Source organism: Muscardinus avellanarius (genome assembly GCF_963383645.1).
Source record: "Muscardinus avellanarius genome assembly, chromosome: 7".
Classification (NCBI taxonomy): Eukaryota; Metazoa; Chordata; class Mammalia; order Rodentia; family Gliridae; genus Muscardinus; species Muscardinus avellanarius.
This window is the reverse complement of record NC_137793.1, coordinates 75414495-75435942: the sequence shown is the minus strand read 5'-3', so window position 1 is coordinate 75435942 and position 21448 is coordinate 75414495. Positions and strand designations below refer to the sequence as shown.

At 42.2% G+C, this 21448-nt stretch overlaps 1 protein-coding gene across 3 annotated transcripts in view; it reads left to right on the top strand.

Annotated features, from left to right (window-relative positions):
• KCNK2 (potassium two pore domain channel subfamily K member 2) overlaps positions 1-21448 on the top strand; it is a gene marked incomplete at both ends in the record, with an annotated part of 212585 nt that overhangs the window by 63558 nt on the left and 127579 nt on the right. Inside the window, 2 exons of one of the 3 annotated variants that reach the window (XM_080699579.1) lie at positions 15857-15902; positions 18712-19022. In XM_080699579.1, the coding sequence (XP_080555705.1) occupies positions 15857-15902; positions 18712-19022 (357 nt within the window). Of the gene's footprint in view, positions 1-15856; positions 15903-18711; positions 19023-21448 lie in introns of those variants that run through there. The other 2 variants (XM_080699580.1, XM_080699581.1) reach the window with 2 other exon arrangements.

Genomic DNA, 21448 nt, shown 5'->3' with positions numbered 1-21448 from the left:
ATATTTTTTATTTGGAAACAGGGTCTCTTAAGCCAGCGCGGCTGGCTTCGAACCTGCGCGATCCTCCTGTCTCCGCCTCCCAAGAGCAGGGATTACAAGCCTGAGCCACCACACCCGGCTCTGTTTTCATTTCTTATCACAGCCCCATCTTTCTTCCCTCTTCCCATGGTTTATCGCTGTCAGTAATCATATGACTAATGCCTATTGCGTCCTTATCTATATTTCAGGCATCATTCTAAGCACTTTTTCAAGCATTAACTCCTTTAGATCCCATTAACAAGTTAAGATTGATATAATTTTCACCCTAATTTCACAGATGAATAAACTAAGGCACAGCTAACAATTACCTGGGCATGGATTCAAATCTAGGTAGTTTACAATCTTTATAAATAGACTGTGCTGATTTTCATGTGAATCTATATTAATAAAATTGCTTGTGATAATGAAGGGTATGGAATAAATACTATAACTTTCAATGTACCCAAAGTATCTTGGTGTGAGGTAATAATTTTTGATAGCCAGTTGTGGTGACACTTGCCTGCAATACCAGTATTTAAGAAGCTGAGACAGGAGGATTGCAGGTTTAAAGTCAGCCTCAGCAACTTAGCAAGGCACTCCACAACTCAATGAGACCCTGTTTAAAAATACAAAATTACTGGGGCTTTAGGTAAGAGGTGGAATGCCCCTGCATTCAATCCCAAGCTCCAAGCACACACACACACACACACACACACACACACACACACACACACCCCAAAAACAAAACAAAACAAAAACCCTTAGGTTTTTTATGATAAGTACCATGATTACAAGGTAATACTTTGGAGGTTGTTAGAGCTAATTTTGTGTTGGGGTAGTGGTGGTCTTTTTCCCATTCATTAAACAAATATTCAAATACTAACATGTATATTAAGAAATCAAGATTTCAGATGAGATGGCTGCCCTCAGCTGGCTCACTAGCTCTTAAAGAGGAAGCCAGACAGATAGACCAAAACACACAAGTTAAAAACATAGCAGGCATGTGTATCAGCACACAAGAGATCATGGTCATTTATCAAAGGTAAAGGAAAGAGAAGATTTCTCAGAGTCATATATATTCAGATTATGTAGTCAACTGCCCTAAATTAACTAGCATAATAAAATTAGTTCTAGTTAAATGTTCTAACTGTATCTTTTCATCTTCCAATATATTAGGAACAGACTTCAGAGGAATATGGAGTCAGGCTAAATTTTCTTTACCATACTGTACTCTTACTAAATCATAGTGACCAGGATTTTGTAACATTCTTGTTTCTGTGCTGGTTCTAATTGTTTTTTATTTTTGTTTTATACATGGGCATTTTGACACCCTCCATAAATATTTACATAATTGACATTAGTTATGGTGTAATGTTGACATTTCTTGTGATTATTCGTGTTTGAGAGAAGCTCCTGACAACCCTGAATCAACACCTTCCCCTTGGCTATTACCAAATCAAGAGTGGCCTCTCAGGGAGGCAGGCTGCGGTAGTGATGGATGAGAATGTGTATATTTTGAGTGGCTGTTTAGGAAGGGTCAGAAGTGCCTTTGTCTTATCAAGCCTCGGAACACTTCAGATATGATTTCCAGGATGATTGCTGGATCAACATAAGAACATTCCATGGTAACTAACCTGCATCTATTGGGGTCCAAGAATAGGCTGTTGTAGGATTGGCAACAGAGCCCCAACTGAATCATCTAATAGTATGGTAGAAGTGAGCAGGTATTAAGCAGAAACTTGGGAGAAAACTCTAACTGAGGCAATTTCATCAGAAGTGAGAGGCTGAGCCAGGCCTGGTGTTGCAATCTTGTAATCCCAGCATTGAGGAGGCTGAGACAAGAGGATCACGGCTCATGGACAGCCTCAGCTACTTAGTGAGGCCCTTTGCAACTCGGCGAGACTCTGCTTCAAAATAAAGAATAAAAAATAGGGCTGGGGGTGTAGCTGGGAGGGAGAATGCCCCTGGGTCGCATCCATCTCCAGAAACAAAGAGAGAGAGAGAGAGAGAGAGAGAGAGAGAGAGAGAGAGAGAGAGAGAGACTATATAGAAGCAATGATTCATTCTTTTAGAGAACAGAGATGAGCTGGAGAACTACGGAAAGTGTAAGTCACTTTGTGAAAACTTCAACATAGGTACAGGATTCTGGATGGGTGGGGGTGCCTGCTTCTGTAACATAGCATAGTACTTAGAGCTCCAAGAAGGAAAAAAACTAGGGCATAGGAGTTAATCCTTTAGATAGCAACTCATAGTTTGGATCTGGTCTATTGTTTGAGTCAGATTTTTTGTTGCTGTGACCTAAATACCTGTCTAGCACAACTGAGAGGAAGAAAGATTTATTGGCTTCCGATTTTAGAGGTTTCATTCCATGGTTGTCTGGCTTCAAGGCAGACACTGCTGAGTGGCAGGATTTTAGGGGATGGTGGAGGAGGAAAAGCTGATCTCACCCCATGGAGGCCATGAGGCTGACAGAGAGAGAAGAGGGGGCCAGAGACAGATGTGGTCCCCAACACGGCATCCCTAGAATTCACCTCCCTTAGTCATGCTACGCCTTTGAACCTCGCTGCATTGTCTAATGCAGGAGCTTTTTCGGGGGGGGGGCATTTATATCCAAACCATAACAAATATCCCCCAATGGTCCAGGTGTTAAATAAAGTCTTGGTCACCAGCTTGGTACTCCTGGGGGGAAGTGAGACCTTCGAGAGTTGGAGCTCAGATAGGTGTTATGTCATTGGGAGTGTGGCATAAAAGGGAACTAAGGAATTCCTGCCCCTTACCTCACTTTTGCTTCCCAGCCTTGAGGTGAGTTGCTTTACTCTGACACACTCTCCCACCATGGTGCCAGTCAGTCATGGGCTGAGACCTCTAAACCAAAATTTGAGCCCAAATAAACCTTTTCTCTTTATTCTTCTTTTCTTTTTTTGTGGTACTAGGGATTGAACCCAGGGCTACTCTACTTCTGAGCTATACCCCAGCCCTATTTTATTTTTTTCTTTTGAAACAAGGTCTCAGTAATTACTGAAGACCCTACTGATTTGCTGAGGCAGGCATTGAACCCGTGATTCTCCTGTCTCAACCTCCCAAGTAGTGGAGTTATAGGCATGGACCACCTTGCTAAGTACTGGGGTTACAAACATGCACCACCATGCCCTAAAACCTTTTTTCTTTATTCGTTGACTTACTTCAGGCATTTGTTAAAGTAATTGGAAACTCATTAACACTGTGATCTAGCAGGGAGGGTAAGTATCAGTGAAACAGACAGTCAGGGGTAAGACTAGGTAGAGCAAGGGAGAGAAATGTGTGCAGGGTCAGATCCTGTCTTTGTTCATTATGAGTATTTGACATGGGTGTTGACTTTTCAAAATATTGTATTAAAATATTAGTTATCTTTTTTTTTTTGCAGATCTGGGGATGGAACCCATGGGCATTTGACCTTCAAGCTACAACCCCTGACCTATTTTTAATTCTTCATTTTGAAACCGGGTCTCACTGAGTTGCAGAGGGCTTCACTAAGTAGCTGAGGCTGTCGGCGAACCACGATCCTCCGGTTTCAGCCCCCCAAATGCTAGATTACAAGCATGCACCACCACGCCCGGCAAAGTATTAGTTATCTTAATTATTATGTTTTTTGACACTCCTTAAATTTTGTGCCAGATAGGAGAACCTCCCTTGCGCTGGCCCTGTGTGACTGCAATTGAAATGAGATGTTTCAAAGTGCACTCTAGTCTAGGGAGTAGAGTCCTTGCCTCTACTTTAGATGTGACCTCAAAGGGCATCTGATATTCTTTTGAGACAAAGTGGCTTCAGGGTCATGCTCAGCCTGCAGACAGACACGTTTTTTTTCCTATTAACATTGGTCATTTTTTGGAAAATTGATTTAGTTGGCCCATTTGAAAATTAGAAAATGCCTTCTAAAATGATTTGATATCTGGTTCCTTTGAAAATTGGAAGGTCTCACACACTGGATCTATGTTTTCTCATGGCAATAAGCAACAAAAGCTGGCCAGAATATTTTCTCCAGTTCCCCAACCCAAGATATGTATGAAATTTTACCTGTTTTGTGCTGTAAGCCTTAAGATTTTGAACTTGATTTTATTATATATTTTTTACTGTTCTGGTGATTGAACCTACTAGCATTCTACATTCAAACTACACCCACAGCCCAATTTTTTTTGAAACAGGGTATCACTAAGTTGCTGAGGGTCTCAGTAACTTGCAGAAGTTGGCCTTAAACCTGCAATCTTCCTGTTTCAGTCATCCAAGTACTGAGATTACAGGCATGGACCTCCATGCTTCATCTGAACCCGGATTAACTGCAACATTCCTTCTGTCAAAAGAAAAATGAAATTTTACTCATTCAATGAATACTGATTTTATTTATTTATTTATTTATTTATTTATTTATTTATTTATGTTTAGTGGTACTGAGGATGGAAGCCAGAGGCCTTCTATCTCCGGGCTACACTCCCAGACCTATTTTATACTTTATTTGGAAACAGGGTCTCACTAAGTTGCTGAGAGCCTCACTAAGTAGCTGAGGCTGGCTTTGAACCTACGCGATCCTCCTGTCTCAGCCTCCCAAGCGTGGGGATTACAAGCGTGCACCACCATGCCTGGCTGAATACTGATTTTAATACCTACTGTGTGTTAGACATTGTAATAAGAAACAAGCTAACAAGGTCCGTTTTGGATTTTGTTCTAGTCTTCTAGGTAATGTTAAGGGTTGAACTCTTTTCTCTCCCTCCCCAACATACACTGTGTGTGTGTGTGTGTGTGTGTGTGTGTGTGTACCTGTTTAAAGTTGAAGTCCTAATCCTAGTACCTCAGAATGTGACCTTATTGGGAAATAATGTCTTTACAGAGGTAGTTACATTAGAATGAGATACGGTGGCCCTAATCCAATATGACAGGTATTTTTTAAAAGGCAGAATGATGTGAGAAGACAGCCATGGCTCTTGAGGAAGGCCTCCAGACCAAGGTTTTCCATGATGCCCAGTGAGCTCCAGAAGCCAGAAGAAGTGAGGAAGGGTTTTCCCCAAGTGCTGTGAGAGTTCTGGCCCAGCCCACGCCTTGATTACCAAACCTCTGAGCAAACACCCAGACACACATTTCTGTTGTCTTTCAGAAACTGAGAAACTTTGTAGTCCTAGGAAGCTAGACAGGCAGTTACTGAATAATAAGTACTTGGAGTAAGTACTTAAGGAGAGTGGAACCATGAGGGGAGGATAGACCCCTCCATAAGAGGCAAGCTAGCTGGGTCTGTGGCCTGACCTCACTTGGACCTGGGGGCCTATTCTGAGGAAGGCGTGTTTCTGCTGAGGTCTGAAGGGTGAGCAGAAGCAATTCTAGTAATAAAGGAGTCAGTTACAATTTAGGCTGGAAGGACTGGAATGTATGTGAGGCTCTAAGGAAAGAAGGGAGGTACCTTCTTTTGTTAGGACATGGTGGCACATACCTGTAATCCCATTACTTAGGAGGCTGAGACAGGAGGATCACAGGTTCAAGGCTAGATTCATTTAGCAAGACCCTATTTCAAAATAAAAAAGGGCCAGGGATGAAGTTTGGAAGTAGAACACCTCTGGGTTCAATCTCTAGTACCAACAAAATGAAATAAAAACTGGAATTAAATTTTAGTGAAGTTACTTCCTTCCTAACCACATCCTTAGCATCTAATAGTGTGTAGCTCACATAGTTCTCATGAGGGTCAAATGTAGTGGTAAATGAAGTGGTCTTAAGAGAGCTTGCTTGTAGTGAGCCCTTGATAGAGGATGATACTTAATGTTATGATTTCCATTCTTCTTGTTGACAGGGCAAGAATATTAAAGGCCTAGGATGCCCGTGGCATTTTTCTCTCCCTCCTGAAGGCAATGAAAACTCGCGCATGGGTTCAGTCAGGGATTTGGCACAACTAGATTGTATTGTTAAAAGTTCCATGTGAGCCAGAGGTGGTGGTGTGCTCCTGTAATACTAGTAGTACTTGAGGCTGAGACAGGAGGATCACAGGTTTAAGGACAACCTCAGTAAGAAGTGAGACTCTCAGCAACCTAGCTAGACTCTGTTTAAAAAATAAAAATCAAGCCAGGAGTGGTGGTGCAAGTCTACAGCCCCAGAACTTGAGAGATGGAGACAGGAAGATTGCAGGTTCAAAGATAGTCTCAGCAAGAAATAAGATTCTCATTAACCTAGTGAGACCCTGTTTCAAAAAATAAAAAATAAAATAGGGCTGCGAATGTAGCTCAAAGTTATAATTCTGGAATCAACCCCCAGGAACACACACACACACACACACACACACACACACACACACATTCTCTTCCATGTAGCTGCAGTGTGGAAAATGGATTTGGGATCAGTAAAGAGATACTGAGAAAAAGACCCCAGAGAGAGAGAGAGAGAGAGAGAGAGAGAGAGAGAGAGAGAGAGAGAGAGAGAGAGAGAGAGATGGGGAGATATGAGCAAGGAAGTAAGGGTGGCTGTCTGGTCTTGGTTGCTTCAGAGAATTTGAAGAAGTCCCGTGACTGTCTTAACAGATTGGAGATTCAACAAAACTCCATTTTTTATCTATTGTGGAGTTCTCTTATAGAAAAAAATTCACCCTGGCATCATATGTAGATTTTCAATCTCAGTTCTTCTGTAAATTCGGCAAGCAGCCTTTGGCAATCTTTGTGTGCTCATTCAATCAGAGACACAGAAAGGTGTAAGAGGAAAGAGGATTCTATACATACATGGCAAAGTCAGCATTTTTGATTAATGAACCCATTTAAAAATGTCTAGGAGATTGCAAATACCTTCTCCACTTGCTTTAAGCCTTGGACTTCATTTTAGCTGAGATATTGGATTGGTTTGTTCTTCACAAAGCCACAATCAGGGTTATTGGAATCTGTGGCCTCAGGTGAAGGCAGGGTGCTACGCTGGGCAATGTTTGCAAGTACAATTTTCACATCAAGTACTGGGAGTGCCAAATATTCATTAGGTAATGAAAGCTCTCAAGAAACATTAAAAATGCTCTAGTTCCCTCTGGATTTATGGTTGATTTAAAAAATGCATCACATTTGTTATAATTGGCTTGCTTAATATTGGCAGACTTTAAAACTTACCTAATGAATTCACTATCCATGGAGGATTCACTGTGATACCAAAGCTAGAAAATGTTAAAGTTTAGATTTGTGTCAAGCTAAATGTTTGCTTCCCAGTGATAGTTCATGGTGCTACTCAGCTCTGAAAAGGGTAAGGGATTCTTGGAGCAGAGTTTTCTTCTACACACCATATTCAGGATTGATTTTTAATAAAGTATGGTTCCATAAGGGCTTATTTCCTTTACGATGTACTTACTAAGTATTTTTCCCTTACCTCCCCATTTCCATCCCTTCCAATACAGAGTACCCAGATTGACATTGGTATATTCACATGTATACACATAGTCTATGGTAGTATTTCCACTAAGGAACCTCAGTCTTCCTCCTTCCCTACCCTTGGATCTCTTCCCTGTCTCTACTGAGTTTTCTCCTCCATTATCTGGAGTCCTTCTTGTAACCCAATTAGTCCCTATTCTGCACATATTCTCTGTGATTAGCTAATCTCACTTAACATAATTTTCTTCAGGTCCTTCCATTTTCTTGCAAATAACACATTTTTTTCTTTATTGCTGAGTAGAATTCCATCGTGTGCATTTCCTATAATTTTTTAATCCATTTATCTCTTTATGGACGTCTAGGTTGGTTCCATGGTTTGGCTATTGTGAATTGTGCTGCTATGTACGTGAGTATGCATATAGTACTGTAGTTTTCTGGTTTCAACCCTTTTGGAAAGATGCCCAGTTAGTACCATAGCCAGATCTTATGGTGGATACATTCCTGGTTTTCCAAGGAATTTCCATACTGATCTCTGTAAAAGCTGAATTAGTTTGCAATCCCACCAACAGTGTAGAAGAGTTCCTATTTTGCAACATCCTCACCAACATTTATTGTTATTTGATTTATTTATAATTACCATTCTGATTAGTGTTAGATGGAATCTCAATGTAGTTTTGGTTTGCATCTTCCTGATTGCTAATGATGTTGAACATTTTTTCATGTATCTGTTGTTCATTTGTATCTCTTCTTTTGTGAAGTGTCTATCAAATTCAGTTGCCCATTTCTTGATTGAATTATTTGTTTTTCTAGTATAAAGACTTTTTAAGTTCTTTGTATATTCTAGATATTAGTCCTTTGTCAGAGGGATAGCTGGTAAAAATCTTCTCCCATCCTGTAGCTTTCTCTTTAGATTCTTGATGATTTCCTTTGATGAACAGAAACTTTTTAGTTTGATGCCATCCCACTTATTTATTCTTCTTTCAATTTTCTGAGCTTTGGTGGTCTTGCTGAGGAAGTTTCTACTTGTGCCTGTCTGTTGGAGTGTTGTACCTATGCCTTCTTCTAATAGCTTTATAGTCTATGGTTAGGGTGACTTTTAAAAGTAAAATGAACCAGGTAATTTTGCTATTTACTGATAAAATGACATTTGTTTATTCTTTCAAGCTCAGGTTAATTAACATGAAACCCTCTCAGTAATTCCACCCTGTTTTACTGAATAGATAATGGACCCTTTCACTATAGTTATTCTTTTCATAGTATATTAGCTGCATCATGACAAGGACTCAGTTATCTCCACTATTCTGTATCACCAAATACTGGAAAAGTGTCTTTCTCATACATGAAAGGTACTTAATAAGTGCTAGTTTAGTTAATAAATAAATATATTTACTGTGCTACCAATACCATAAAATATGTAGGTGATGATGCAAATGGAAGAGCTTTTGGACTTCATATTTTGAGGTTGGGAGTGAATGTTGATTTTGTGCCCAAGCCTGCCATGATTTACCAACTATGGTTTCATTAAGCCCAGTTCTCACCACTGAATAAACTGTCCCTGTGATTGTCAGCTATCAAAGCAGAGTGAGCCTGGATCCTGCCTCCTGTCTCATAATCCTCGGAGTGTGGTCTCTGATCTAGTACCGTCTGTATAATTCCAGGGACTTGTTATTTACTGTAACACTCACAGTGAATCAAGAACATGGGAGGTGAGCTTAGCAGTTGGGTTTTAACCCTCCCTCTGGGTGATTCTGATGCCATTAGTTTGAGACCCTCTTGCATGCTTGTATGGTCACTGCTAACATCTATCTATTTACTCCTTTTACCATTCTTCCCGTGATTTCCAACCTCCTTCCTGATTGACGTATTCTAATTTTGAGGATATGAATTCTTCAAAATGAACAAATTTTAGCCTTTGAGGAATTACCATCTAAGGGTAATTTGCATAGCTCAGATCTGGCTGACATTTTATAGACATGCTTGGAATTCTACTCTTAGAGGCTATACTAGTTATCTATTGCTGCATAGCAAATTAGTCATAAACGAAGCAGATGAAAATAAGAAACATTTATTATCTCAGCTTTCACGGCTCAGGATTCCAGGAGCATCTTATTTGGGTGAATTTGGCTTAGCTCATTCAAGAGTCTGGACTCAAGGTATTGTTTTGGGTCTGTAGACAAATCAAGGCATGACTAGAGAAGAATCTGTTTTAAATTTTACCTGCATGGCACCTGGAGGACCTCAGAGATAGATCCCCTTCTTGGATTATTCGTGTGGGCAATTGCACAGGGTTGCTTTGTGACAAGGTAGTAGATTCCACCAGTGCAAGAGAAAACACATGAGGGAAGCCACAGTCTTTTATTACCCAATCTTGGAAGGCACATTCCATTCTATTCATTAGAAGCAAGTGGGAAAACCCAGTCTATACTCAAAGGAAGGGGACAGCACAAGGTCATATCAATAAGGTGAAAGGAGTTGAAGGGGGTCTACTTGTAGACCTCCACAGAACTAAATTATTTTCACTTTCTCTTCTTCCTTTGTGTTGCAGTGTTTCAATCAGGGCTCTTGATTTCAAGTGCCAGAAATCTCAACACAAAGTAGCTTATACAAAATGTTTGCAGCTTAAGGTGTGGTTTGACACAGGGGTTTGGTCAAATGTTGTCACCTGGACCTGGTAGTCTTGATTCGATTTGCTCTGTGTTGGTAGCTTCAACTATTCTAAGGTAGCTTCAACTCTTCTGTTCGCATAGGAACCTCCAAGGTTCAAAGGCAGTGGTGGAGAGTAGAAGTCTCCGGTGTGAAAGACAGAATCCTGGTACCAGTACTTTGGGCTGGGTGGGCCACAGACCCATGGCTGAGCCAGTTGAAAGGCTGGGGAGTCATAATGATACACCATACCCACGATCAGAGATAAGAATCATAAGAAACCCAGTAGCTATGAGAGCAGAAGGTGTATTCATGGTTTTCCTACCACATCACACAGGCATTTTACCCACATGTTGCGTATACTATGCGTTGCTGTCAGGCAGAATCACTCTCTATCACTCTTAACCCCATACCCAGTGGATCACAGAGTCTTCCTGATCTACTTCTGTGTCTTTGCCACCACCATCCAAGTCACCACAATTTTCTTATCCTTATCCATTTCTATATGCTTTACATTTTTTGTTCACCTTCTATATGCTCCCCTTACGAACCTGCTCGATCCTCCTGTCTCCGCCTCCCAAGCGCGGGGATTACAAGCGTGTGCCACCACGCCTGGCCAGACTAATGTTTAAAACATACATCCCAATGAGATTTATCTCCAGATTAAAACTCACCCAAATCCCACAACTTAAAATCTAGATACCATAAGACCTACTCTCCTCCTGCCTTTCTTTCTTGGTCACTGTCCTCCAGCAGTGCTCACTCTCTGGGATTCCCACATTTTCCCAGCTGCTGTGTCTGTGATCAGCTCCTTGGGGATGCTCTTTCCTTATATGATGGTTCTTTCTTGTGCACAGTACTCAACATCAGGCTCATTTTCAGGGTCAACTTTAATGTCACTTCTTTAGACAGGCCTTTTCTGAGCTTCCAACATTAAATAATCTCACAGAACCCAGCAAATTTTTAGAAAATGTATCAGAACTTAAATTTTATACAATTCCTACACTCTTAGACCTTAATGTTTCTGAATACACTAAGCTTACTATAGCCACAGATTCTTTATTTGGGATGTAGTAGGCACTCAGGCAATATTTGACGAATATAATTTATTATTCCTGTGCAATCAAAATTAAATAAATTGCAAAGCTTAGTAGAGTTAGGATTTGTGGGTGTTCTTGTTTGGTCAGGAGCTTTCTGGTTCATGGGGTTAATCCAGGCACAGGAGAGAATAAAATGCTTTGGGAAATCCATAATATTGCACATTCATGCTGCTATAGTTTAGGTGTTGAATGTCTCCCAAAAGTCCATGGTAAAAAGATTTGGTTCCCAGGATGGCTATATTTGCAGGTGTCAGTAACAGTGGACCTTTAAGTGGACTGAAAGTAAACTCTTAAGGTGAACCTTTAAGAGGTAGGTCCTTATGGGGGACATCCTTTGATCATTGGAGACATGTCCCAAAAGGGATTATGAGACTCTGGCCCATCGGTTATTCTCTTTTGCCTATTGGCTCATGATATAAGTAGTTTGGCTCTGCTATTATCGCCTTCCATTCTGTGCTAACCTTGGCAGAGGCCCAAAAAATGGGATCAGATTTTTTAGCAGACCCTACAGAACTGTGAGGCAAAACCAACCTTTTCTCTTTATAAGTTAATTGCCTTGGATATTTCATTACAGTATGAGAAGATGGCTAATACACATGGTTTTCCCAGTTTGATTCTTATAGTAATATTTTGGGAGCTCAGTGAATTATCCCTATTTTGCAAATTAGGAATATAATGGTCACACAAAAAATGAAGTATTCCCTCTAACTCACATGGTGCAGAAGTGTGGTAGAGGTAGGATACCCGTAGAAGTCTTTGACTACAAAATCCTGGATACGATTGGAATTATGGAAAAAATATAGTAGCACACTCATTTTTTATTTCTATTTTTTCACTATGGTATTTTGAATAAGTCAAGGTCAAAAGGAAAAATAAACATGAAAGTGAAGTTCTATTGACTTAGTTGGATCAGAAAAGCAGATATGAGAGCCTCAGAGTGAGGGCAGAATAGATTTGGAAGAGCTAAATGTTTTTATTTCAGATTTTCCTATCCTTTAAAATAAAGTTAAAGAGCTGGGCGTGGTGGCACACGCTTGTAATCCCAGCAATTGGAAGGCTGATACTGGAGGAATGCAGTTCGCAGACATCCTCAGATACTTGGTGAGGCCTTCTGCAACCTAGGGAGACCCAGCTACTTGGTGAGGCCTTCTGCAACCTAGTGAGACCCTGTTTCAAAATAAAGAATACAAAATAGGGCAGGGGATGTAGTTTGGAGGTCGAATGCCCTTGGGATCCATCCCCAGATCCACAAAAATAAAACAAAATAAAATAAAATAAAGTTAAAGGCTGTTGAGCAATCCTGAAGCATGGAGGATATAGAATCCACCTGCCCCTTCTTTACAGTATGGATGGGATTTGTATGTATTATTGGCCTAAAATTAAACAATAATCCACCCTATTTCCTTGTTTTTCCAGTTTCAAAGACAATTAGTCTACTTCCCTTTTCCCTCTTATCTCAAACACTGTAAGTATGTGGTGGCATAAGAAGGCTTTTAAAGGGTTAAGGATATTGAAAGGGGAGACTCTGGGGGTAGCAATGGAAAACAAAACTTGAGTCAGCATGAGGATTGGTTGGTTTCTTGATTCTCCAATCATTGTTGAGGCTGAGCTTTCAGCTTGTTGGAGTGATTCCTGCTGTTTTGATTTGAAGCATTTTCTTTTCTCCCCTTCAAGTCTCTTCTCCTTCCTTCTCTTCTCTTTCCATTTTAACCTCTTTGCAAGGTACCTCTACCTCAACCCACCCCAAGCACCCTACATAATGTGTGTATGGGGGACTTCTACATATGAATGGACAGGAGGAGAAATGGTAATCCAGTATTTGGTGGTGAAAACTAAATCTTTCAAGTCATGGAAACAGGAAAGCACTGTACAGGTCTATGTGAATACATACAGGCATCTTTAGGCTGTGAGTTAGCCCCCTACTGTCGTGAACATTAGCCCATTTGACAGAGGACTAGTGCTAAGGCAAGGTATGTTTAAATTTTCAGAAAACTTAGAGGGGGGGATCACCAAGCTGTTGACTAAAAGAGAAGAATAAAATGAAAAGAATGTTTGGGATCGTTTGAGAAGCTAGAGAACAAAATGCCTATCTAGGGGAGAAAATGATTTTGAAGCTGGTGAATTAATTTCATTTCCTATCTATGTAGCATTTCCTGGTCCAAATACACAGAGGGAGACCAGGTCAATGATGACAGCTGTATACTAAGAATGGTGCTTTCATTCAGATGTTTACTGTGCACCTATTTAGTGCCAGTCACTAGTAGCTGTAGATATTATGCTGAACAAGGAAACTTTCTGCCCTCACTGAGCTTACAGTCTAAAGAAGCACAACATACTGTGACAGGAACAAATACAAAGCACAAAACAGTTGGTAAGATCCCCAACTGGTGAAGATTCGTGGGTAGTACCTACTATGATGGTTACTTTCATGTGTTGGCTTGGTGAGGCTTTGGTACTGTTATTTAATCACACACTAATCTAGAATCTAAGTGTTGCTGTGAACACTTTTTTATAGATGTAGCTAACATCTCCCATCAGTGATTTTTTAAGGAAAGGAGCAATGCCGGTGGGCCCCATCCAATCACCTAGAAGCAAAAAATAAGACTTCTTGTCAAAGAAGAAATTCTGCCTCAAATTTGAAAAATAAGTGCTGCGTGAGTTTCTGGCCTGACATAGCTGTCACTCAGATTTAGGACCAACCTGCAGCCCCCCCCCCCAATCCTGTAATCCAATTCCTCAAACAAATCTTTTACCAGGCTTCTGTGTGTGTTCTGTTGTGTAAGGTGCAAGGTGTGTGTGTGGGGGGGGGGGAGGGATGGGGAAATGTGTGGGGAAGATAAAGGTACCTAAGAAGGCCAGGAATGAAAAAGAAGCCGGATCATGAAGCACATTGCATGTGACCTAGAGACTTTCAGTGTCCTAAATCTTGGAGAAAATTAGATTTCACATTTCGAAAGGACTTATGCTACAATGGAGAGGAAACAGTGAAAAAAAAGTTGTTTACACTCCAGCAGGATGGATCTTAGGAGGATTTAAGAAAATAGGAGAAAGAAGAGCTGAATCTATTCTAGAATCTAAAAAAAAAAAATAATAACTTGGCATCTTTATCACTGATGGTGGAACCAGTCTTGCAAAAGGTTCACAGGGTTCTTTTTACAGTCACGTCTATAGCTTTCACTTACAAGTTCCCCTTGTAACTGGGAAAATAATCCAGACCGGCTGAGCAGCAGCTACTGCCAATGAACTCTCACACGTGGCAGGGGGGTGGGAGGGCAAAGGTCAGCAGGGGATTCCAGCTGTGAAAGTGCAGGGCAAGAGAAAGTTTACCAGTGGATCCTGCTTACCTACTGTGTGTTGGGGGGGGGGAGGGTGACAACTCTCCTGTTACAAGGGCAGCATCTAATCTCTTTCTTTTCTTTTATGGCAGATTTGGCTCTTCACCCGGGTCTCACTAGTTCAGCGATCTCCCACTGCCTTGAGTCTGGGCGAGGATCCCAGTGCGTTGGGGTGGGGGTGTCCCAAGGTCCGGCTGAGGTCCCAGGGGTCTCCCACTCAGGGGCTCCCACCAACAACATTTAGCAACCTCTACCTCTAGCAAAGGGGTGCTTCCGGGGGAGAGAATTAAATCGGGTGTCTCCTATTCCCCATCCTTTCTGGTCCAGGACATCTCCTGAGCATTGCTCCCGGCCCAAGTCAAGCACCCCTGCAGGTGCATCGGGGATTGTTGGTGAAGCTTTAACTCTTTCCCAGGTGTAAGCTGGAAGAGGATGACGTCCTCAACCACCTCCACTCTAGCGGTCTCAGGGCGCCTATGGGGGTCCAGCCCTATCCAACCCTGGGGGTGGGAGACGCACAAGGGTGAGGTAGATGTCCACCTGCAGGGCTCTGGAGACCCCTGCATCCCGCACCCGGACCTGGAAGGAGATGGGACCCGGCCCTGTGGGGTACGCCTGCCGGGCAGCGAGCAGGAGATGATGGGGGAGGGTCTGTGCAGGGGCCGACAGGAGGAGAGGCTGCAGGTGAGCCAGGGGCTGCGTCCCTGGCGGGGATGCGGGCGGAGCGACACTCTAGCCGGGAGCCCCGGCGAGTTGGGCCAGAAGGGGGTGCGGAGAGGCGAGCCCAGACAGGGAGCCTGCGGAGGGGGTGGGGGAGGGGGAGGGAGTTCCGAAAGGAGGGAGAGGAGCCGGCGAGGGGCGCGGGCGGCGGAGACCGCGCCACACCCCCGGCGCGGGCGCGGAGGGCTGCGCCTGGGGACCCGCACAAAGACATGCGAAGCGGGGCTGAGCGGGAGGCGCGCACGGAGACGCCGGGGCGCACGGGCTGCACCCCCGCGGCCCCCGGGCCGGCGCCGAGCCGGGCCCCGAGCGCAGGGCGGCGGCGGCGGGCGCGGGCTCCGGGTGCCCGCGCTCTCGGGGTGCCCCGGGCCCGGGTGCGCGCGGGGGCGGCGGCGCCCGAGCCCAACTTGGCCTCCGCCTCGCCCTCTGCCCAGCCCGCCGGTGTCCCCTCCTTCCCGCGATTTCGTTTCTTCTCACGCTCCCCCCTCACCCCCTCCCGCGTCCAGCTCGGCTCTCCCCACCTTGTAAAACAAAGCCGGGGAAAAATGCCTGCCCGTGCAGCTCGGAGCGCGCAGCCCGTCTCTGAATAAGAAGTGAGTACAATGGCGTGTTCGTAGGAAAAAAAAAAAAAAGCTTCAAGTCCGTCTTATTAAAAAAAAAAAAATACATTTTGAATGCTGCATGTCTCATGCTTCCCAGATCCCCGCGGGAGGGACCCGGCTACAGAGCAGGAGGTGAGACCCCTGGGCCCCAGCCCCTCCAGCCTCAGCTCCCCTGCCCTCGCCCGCCCCGGGAGAGCTGCAGAGGTCCCCTCGCGGCCGGCGGACGTTCTCATCAGTGGTTCCCGGCCAAAGTGTTGGGTCATAATCTAGACCTGGAAGCAGACCCATCCCCGGGTCCTCTCTGGCTGGCTGCCTCTTCCCCGTCTCTCCCTGGGGTCTTTGCATTCGCTTCGGGTTTGGAACACCTTTGCATTCTCCCAAGGGTTTGGAACACCTTGGGAGAGTTTCCGGTGGTGGAGGAGGGCCAGTCCTCGCGAGTGGCCGACTGTCAGGTTGCATGGTGACCCTGGTCACACTTGTTGCCCGTTGCATGGTGCTGAAGAAGCTCGCTTCTCCTGCTGTTTCGCGGTTATTTGCAGCCTGAGCAAAGACATGTTTGGGTGAGGAAAGGAGGCCGGGATTAAGAGGAATAGTGCCAGGCGCCGCCGGGGGAGGGAAGGGTAGTAGGGTGCTAGGAGTGTGTGGAAGGGGCAACATTGCTCCCTGGGCAGACATCGAACGGGGAGATGAAACCCGGGGGCTCCTCATATTAGATCCAAAGAAAAAAGGCTGGTTTCTTTCATTTTTTCATTTTGGTATCTCATCAGTTTCTGCCCATTCTGTCTTGCCAAATGTGCATTATATGTATTTCTGCTAACTGAAAAAATAAAGCAACAGATTAAAAGAATTAAACTCCTTCAGGAAATGTATTAGCTTACTATACATACACACAGTCTTTTTCTTTTTCTTTTAACATGCCCTCTTTTCCCCAGAGGGTATAATGACAGTCTTAGCGGGATTTCAGGTTGATGTTTGGAAGCCTCAAGGTAAACAGTCCTGGTGTTTTCCAGTTCTACTGACCAGAACCCACTGATGTGAGACTCAGAAGGACAGATGCACAGAGATGTGGAGAACAGAGGCTTTCTTTAGGGAGATAATGTGGAGCTTCTGTGTAATTTTCTGTTCTTTTTATACCAGAATGGCTAAATTTTAGATTGTGACTTTATTTCTCACTCAGATTCACTAGGCAGCTGCAAGTCTGCAGATGATTGCAATTTTAGCTATTCTGAGCACTTCTATTAGAAAAGTATATTTTTTAAAAATTATGTTAATCACATGCCCAGTACTAATTTTTAAGTGAAGTTGGTTGCCTTTCTAAATAGTGTGGCTTTATTCAGAACAGGTGAATGTATCAGGAGGGAAACGTGTATATACCTGCAGGCAGTGGGCTGAGCCTTAGGAAATTGCTGTGATGAGCTATACATATGTGGTGTCTCCACTTGGAGCCATGAATAGGTTGTCCTCATCACCGCTCTGATTCCATCTCCTCAAAGCCAGAACCATTCTGGGGTTGGCTGGTGGAGGATCTTCTGTCATTGCTATAATTTTACAACACTACTTACAGCTTGTCCTTCAAACAGCTTTGTTTGGAAAGCTCCTTTTTGATGGGCAACTGAAGATGTATTTTATGAATTCAAACAATAGTAGCCTATTCACACAGTGTTAGGCAAGAGAGTAGCTGTATGGAAATTGACACTCATTATGAGTGTCTTATCCTCAAGTAATTTGGCTGAAGGGTATCTGAGTGTGATTCCATGTGATTGCTTATATACTTATCTAGAAGTGTGTTTTAGATTAGGTTATCATTTTACAAACCCTATATTATATACATAACAGAAGTTTTACTTGTGTCTCTAACAATGACAGGCTTTGATCTGGTGGTTTTTTCTTTAAGTCCCATATTTTTCAGCCAGTCTATTAACCATTTTTAGTTCAATGTTCCCTTTTTAATCAGATGTTCTGTTGTAGATGGCTTATTTTCTCCTCAGCAAGTGGAAGTCCAATAGCTCTTATATTTTCTAAAAAGAAATCCATTAATGATATTTTTGAGCAGCGCTAAGATAAATAATAAATGGATTTAGAATCACTTCTGAGTATACGGGAATTTGTAAGGGAACACATAAACACAGTCTAATGGAGCAATTAGCTTTGTACAAAGCATGTAGGGTCTGAGGTGTGAGCCAAGGTTTTGATTTTCTTTTTTCTTGGTGGTGTTCACTGTTAATGAACTAATCTTTTCTTGGTTATGTCTACTGTTGTGCCACAGGGGTTAGCAATGACTTTTATTTTTTAAACATGTCAGAAAGTGAAGAACAATGCTTCATAATGAACCCACTTTGGAAGATGAGCAAAAGAGAAAGGAATGGATTGAGTAGCTTATTTACACCTGTTTTTACCAGAATATTATGAATGACTTCTTTTGAGCAGCCATTATTTGATCATGAAATCTCTTATAAATTAAAATAAAATTCTTTTTATATTAAACAAATAAATAACTCAGAGACTCTTCTTTGTATTGATTGCTTGTGGTATAAGGTTCTTGAGAATAGGGATAAACCATTAGCTTTCTTCATGAGTATTCAAATATCAACTCTAGGAGTTTAGTATGTCCTTGTTGATTCAAATAGTGGACATCCATAAAATTTAGAATACCATTAGGAAGCCCTCAAACATTATTTTGCTTCTCTAAGTTTCTCCTGACCCCTGTTTTTTTTTTTTTTCCTTCTACCTGGAACTCCAATAGCAGTAGAAAGAGAAGACCCAGCCCCTTTTCAAGGTCCTGTGTGAGATCTAATAAGAATGCTCCTGGGTTAGGATCCCAAACTTCCACCCAGGGAGCAAACTGGGTTCATCTAAGTCTTGCTAACCCCTTCAAGAAGCCGCCAACCATTCCACTTTGGTCTCCTCCAACCTAACCCTCCTTCTCTGTTGTTGTTGTCAGTGGCGGCACCTGACTTGCTGGATCCTAAATCTGCTGCTCAGAACTCCAAACCAAGGCTCTCATTTTCCACAAAACCCACAGTGCTTGCTTCCCGGGTGGAGAGCGACACAGCCATTAATGTTATGAAATGGAAGACGGTCTCCACGATTTTCCTGGTGGTTGTCCTCTATCTGATCATCGGAGCCACCGTGTTCAAAGCATTGGAGCAGCCTCAGGAGATTTCACAGAGGACCACCATTGTGATTCAGAAGCAAACTTTCATATCCCAGCATTCCTGTGTCAATTCCACCGAGCTGGACGAACTCATTCAGGTAATGGCTTAAGAAGGAGTTGTTACTCCATTTCCCACTACAGGAAAGAAAAAGCATAGGAGGAGACAGTCGTGTGGTGAGGTCCCCATGACTGACTGGTAGGAGCCCTGCTCTCCCGGCTGCTTCTTAGCATACACATTTTCCCCAGGGTTTTTCTTTGTCCCCTTAATGCTTTTCTTCCTTTTCCCATCTCGACTCTTCCTCCTCTTTTGCTGCTTCTCCCACTACTCCAGTCATCATCTCTATTCTTGCTCTTCTATAGTTAGTCCTTTCCTTCTTTTTTTTTTTTTCTGCTTCATTTCTCTTATTTCTGTCCTAGAACTGCCAGCCGTTATCTGTAGACATGGACCACCCTGCCAGTGGTCCTCATGGTTAAGATGAACATTGCTCACTGAGAAGTATTAACAAGGCAAATGAGAGGAAAAGAAAAACATTTTAAACTTGGGAGTAAAATTGAAAAGATGAATTTGTGGTGTGACTCTCTTGGGATAGGTATCCCTCATTTAACAAGTTATCGCTCATGTTTTTCACTAGGTGTAACTCTTTTAACTTCCTGTTTTAAGAGGTTAGGGAAAGCTAGACAGGAGGATAGCAGCTTCAAGGCCAGTCTCAGCTACTTAGTGAGGCCCTCCACAATGTAGTAAGACCCAATTTCAAAAAGAAAAAATAAGCAGGCTGTGGTGGCGCATGCTTGTAATTGCTGTGCTTAGGAGACGGAGACAGGAAGATCATCGTGCAGGTTCGAAGCCAGCCTCACTGGCTTAAGAGACCCTGTTTCTAAATAAAAAATATAAAAAAGGTCTGGGAGTATAGCCCAGAGGCAGAAGTGTTTCATCCCCAGTACCACAAAAAATAATAAATTAATTAAATAAATAAAAAATAAAAATAGGGAAAATTCAGGGCTGGGGCATATTCAGAGGTAGAATAGGGTTCAACCCCCTATTATTGCACACACATAAAGAAAAAGAGTGTAGGAAAAACTGATTATTGCTTCCTTAAAAACAATAAAAACCAATTTAATACACAGAAAAGTAATTTGTGAATATAAACCAATTTAGTCCTAATTTACTCTATAATAGCACTATATGGTTATGAAAAAACATTTTGTATTCTAATCTCAAAATGATTTAGTAGTTTCAGTAGACTTCTTGGCATTGGCTGTACATTTGTTGTGGATTTATTTTGCCGATAAGGCAATTCATTGGTCAAACAAAAAACCGTAATTAAGAAGAGAACTTTAGAATTTTCTTAGAAAAGAGAGAAGTGATTGGTTGTTGAAAACATTGTAATTGTACACATATTTATTTTACTATAGATCCTACTTTTCTTACTTGGTTTAATTCAAATTGGACTGAAAATTATCTATGAGCTATCACCTGATCATGTTCTTCCTCATTTTTGTGTTTTGTTTTGCACTATTTGAAGGAGTTGAAATAATAACTTAAGGGAAGAATTATTATTAATTTTAATCCCAATTTTTGCTCTAGGACTTTACCTTATTTTGTCTTGCCCTGGTTCCTCAGGTGTTACCTCTGCCCTTCATAGCCCTATTTCTAGCGTAGGTGTACAAGTCTCAGTAAAGTTTCAATGAAATCAATCAGAGCTCAGGTTGTCTGACTCTTATTTAGGTCCTAACAGATTCAGACATTTCTCCATTTTATTTAATTAAAAAAATTTAGTTCTGTATGTATGTATATATGTATGTATGTATGTATTTATTTACTTTGTGGTACTGAGGATTGAATCCAGAGGTGTTCTACCTGCAAAATACATCCCCAGCCCTATTTTATTTTTTTACTTTGAAACAAGGTCTCACTCAGTTGCTGAGGGCCTATTTAAGATGCTGAGGCTGTCCTCAAACCTGTATCCTTCTGTCTCAGCCTTGCAAGGACTGGGGTTGCAGGCTTGTGCCACTACTCCCAGCTCCAATGTTTTATTTTTGAATTTACACATGGACTTAAGTTTTGATAATGTCCTTCAAATACTTATATACTGGATTGTGTACTATTTTTTGATGATGGTGACATTTTCAGTATTGATAGTGAAACAGCCAACTAATACTATCTCATTTACCCAATTCTTTGATCCTATGCAATATCATTTTCATTTCAATCTTTCTTTGTGTCACATAATCCTATGAAACAGTAGAAATCTTTAAAGGACGCCCACTTTCCTTGGGTTTTAGAGATGGACTCTTGGTTGCCTTGGGTAGGTGGCAAGGAGCAGTGGTAAAGCCTACATTCTGTGGCTCCATATGTTGTGTTTTAAACTCCATCTGAGTTCTTACTGGACATATTATTGGGAACAGTGATTTCCCTCTTTAAGCCCTACAGGATCTGTCTTGTAGGAGGAAAGAATACCCATCAAGTAGAGTTGCTTGAAACTAAAGAGATAATCTGCCTAGAGCATTGGGGTGCTCAACAGGT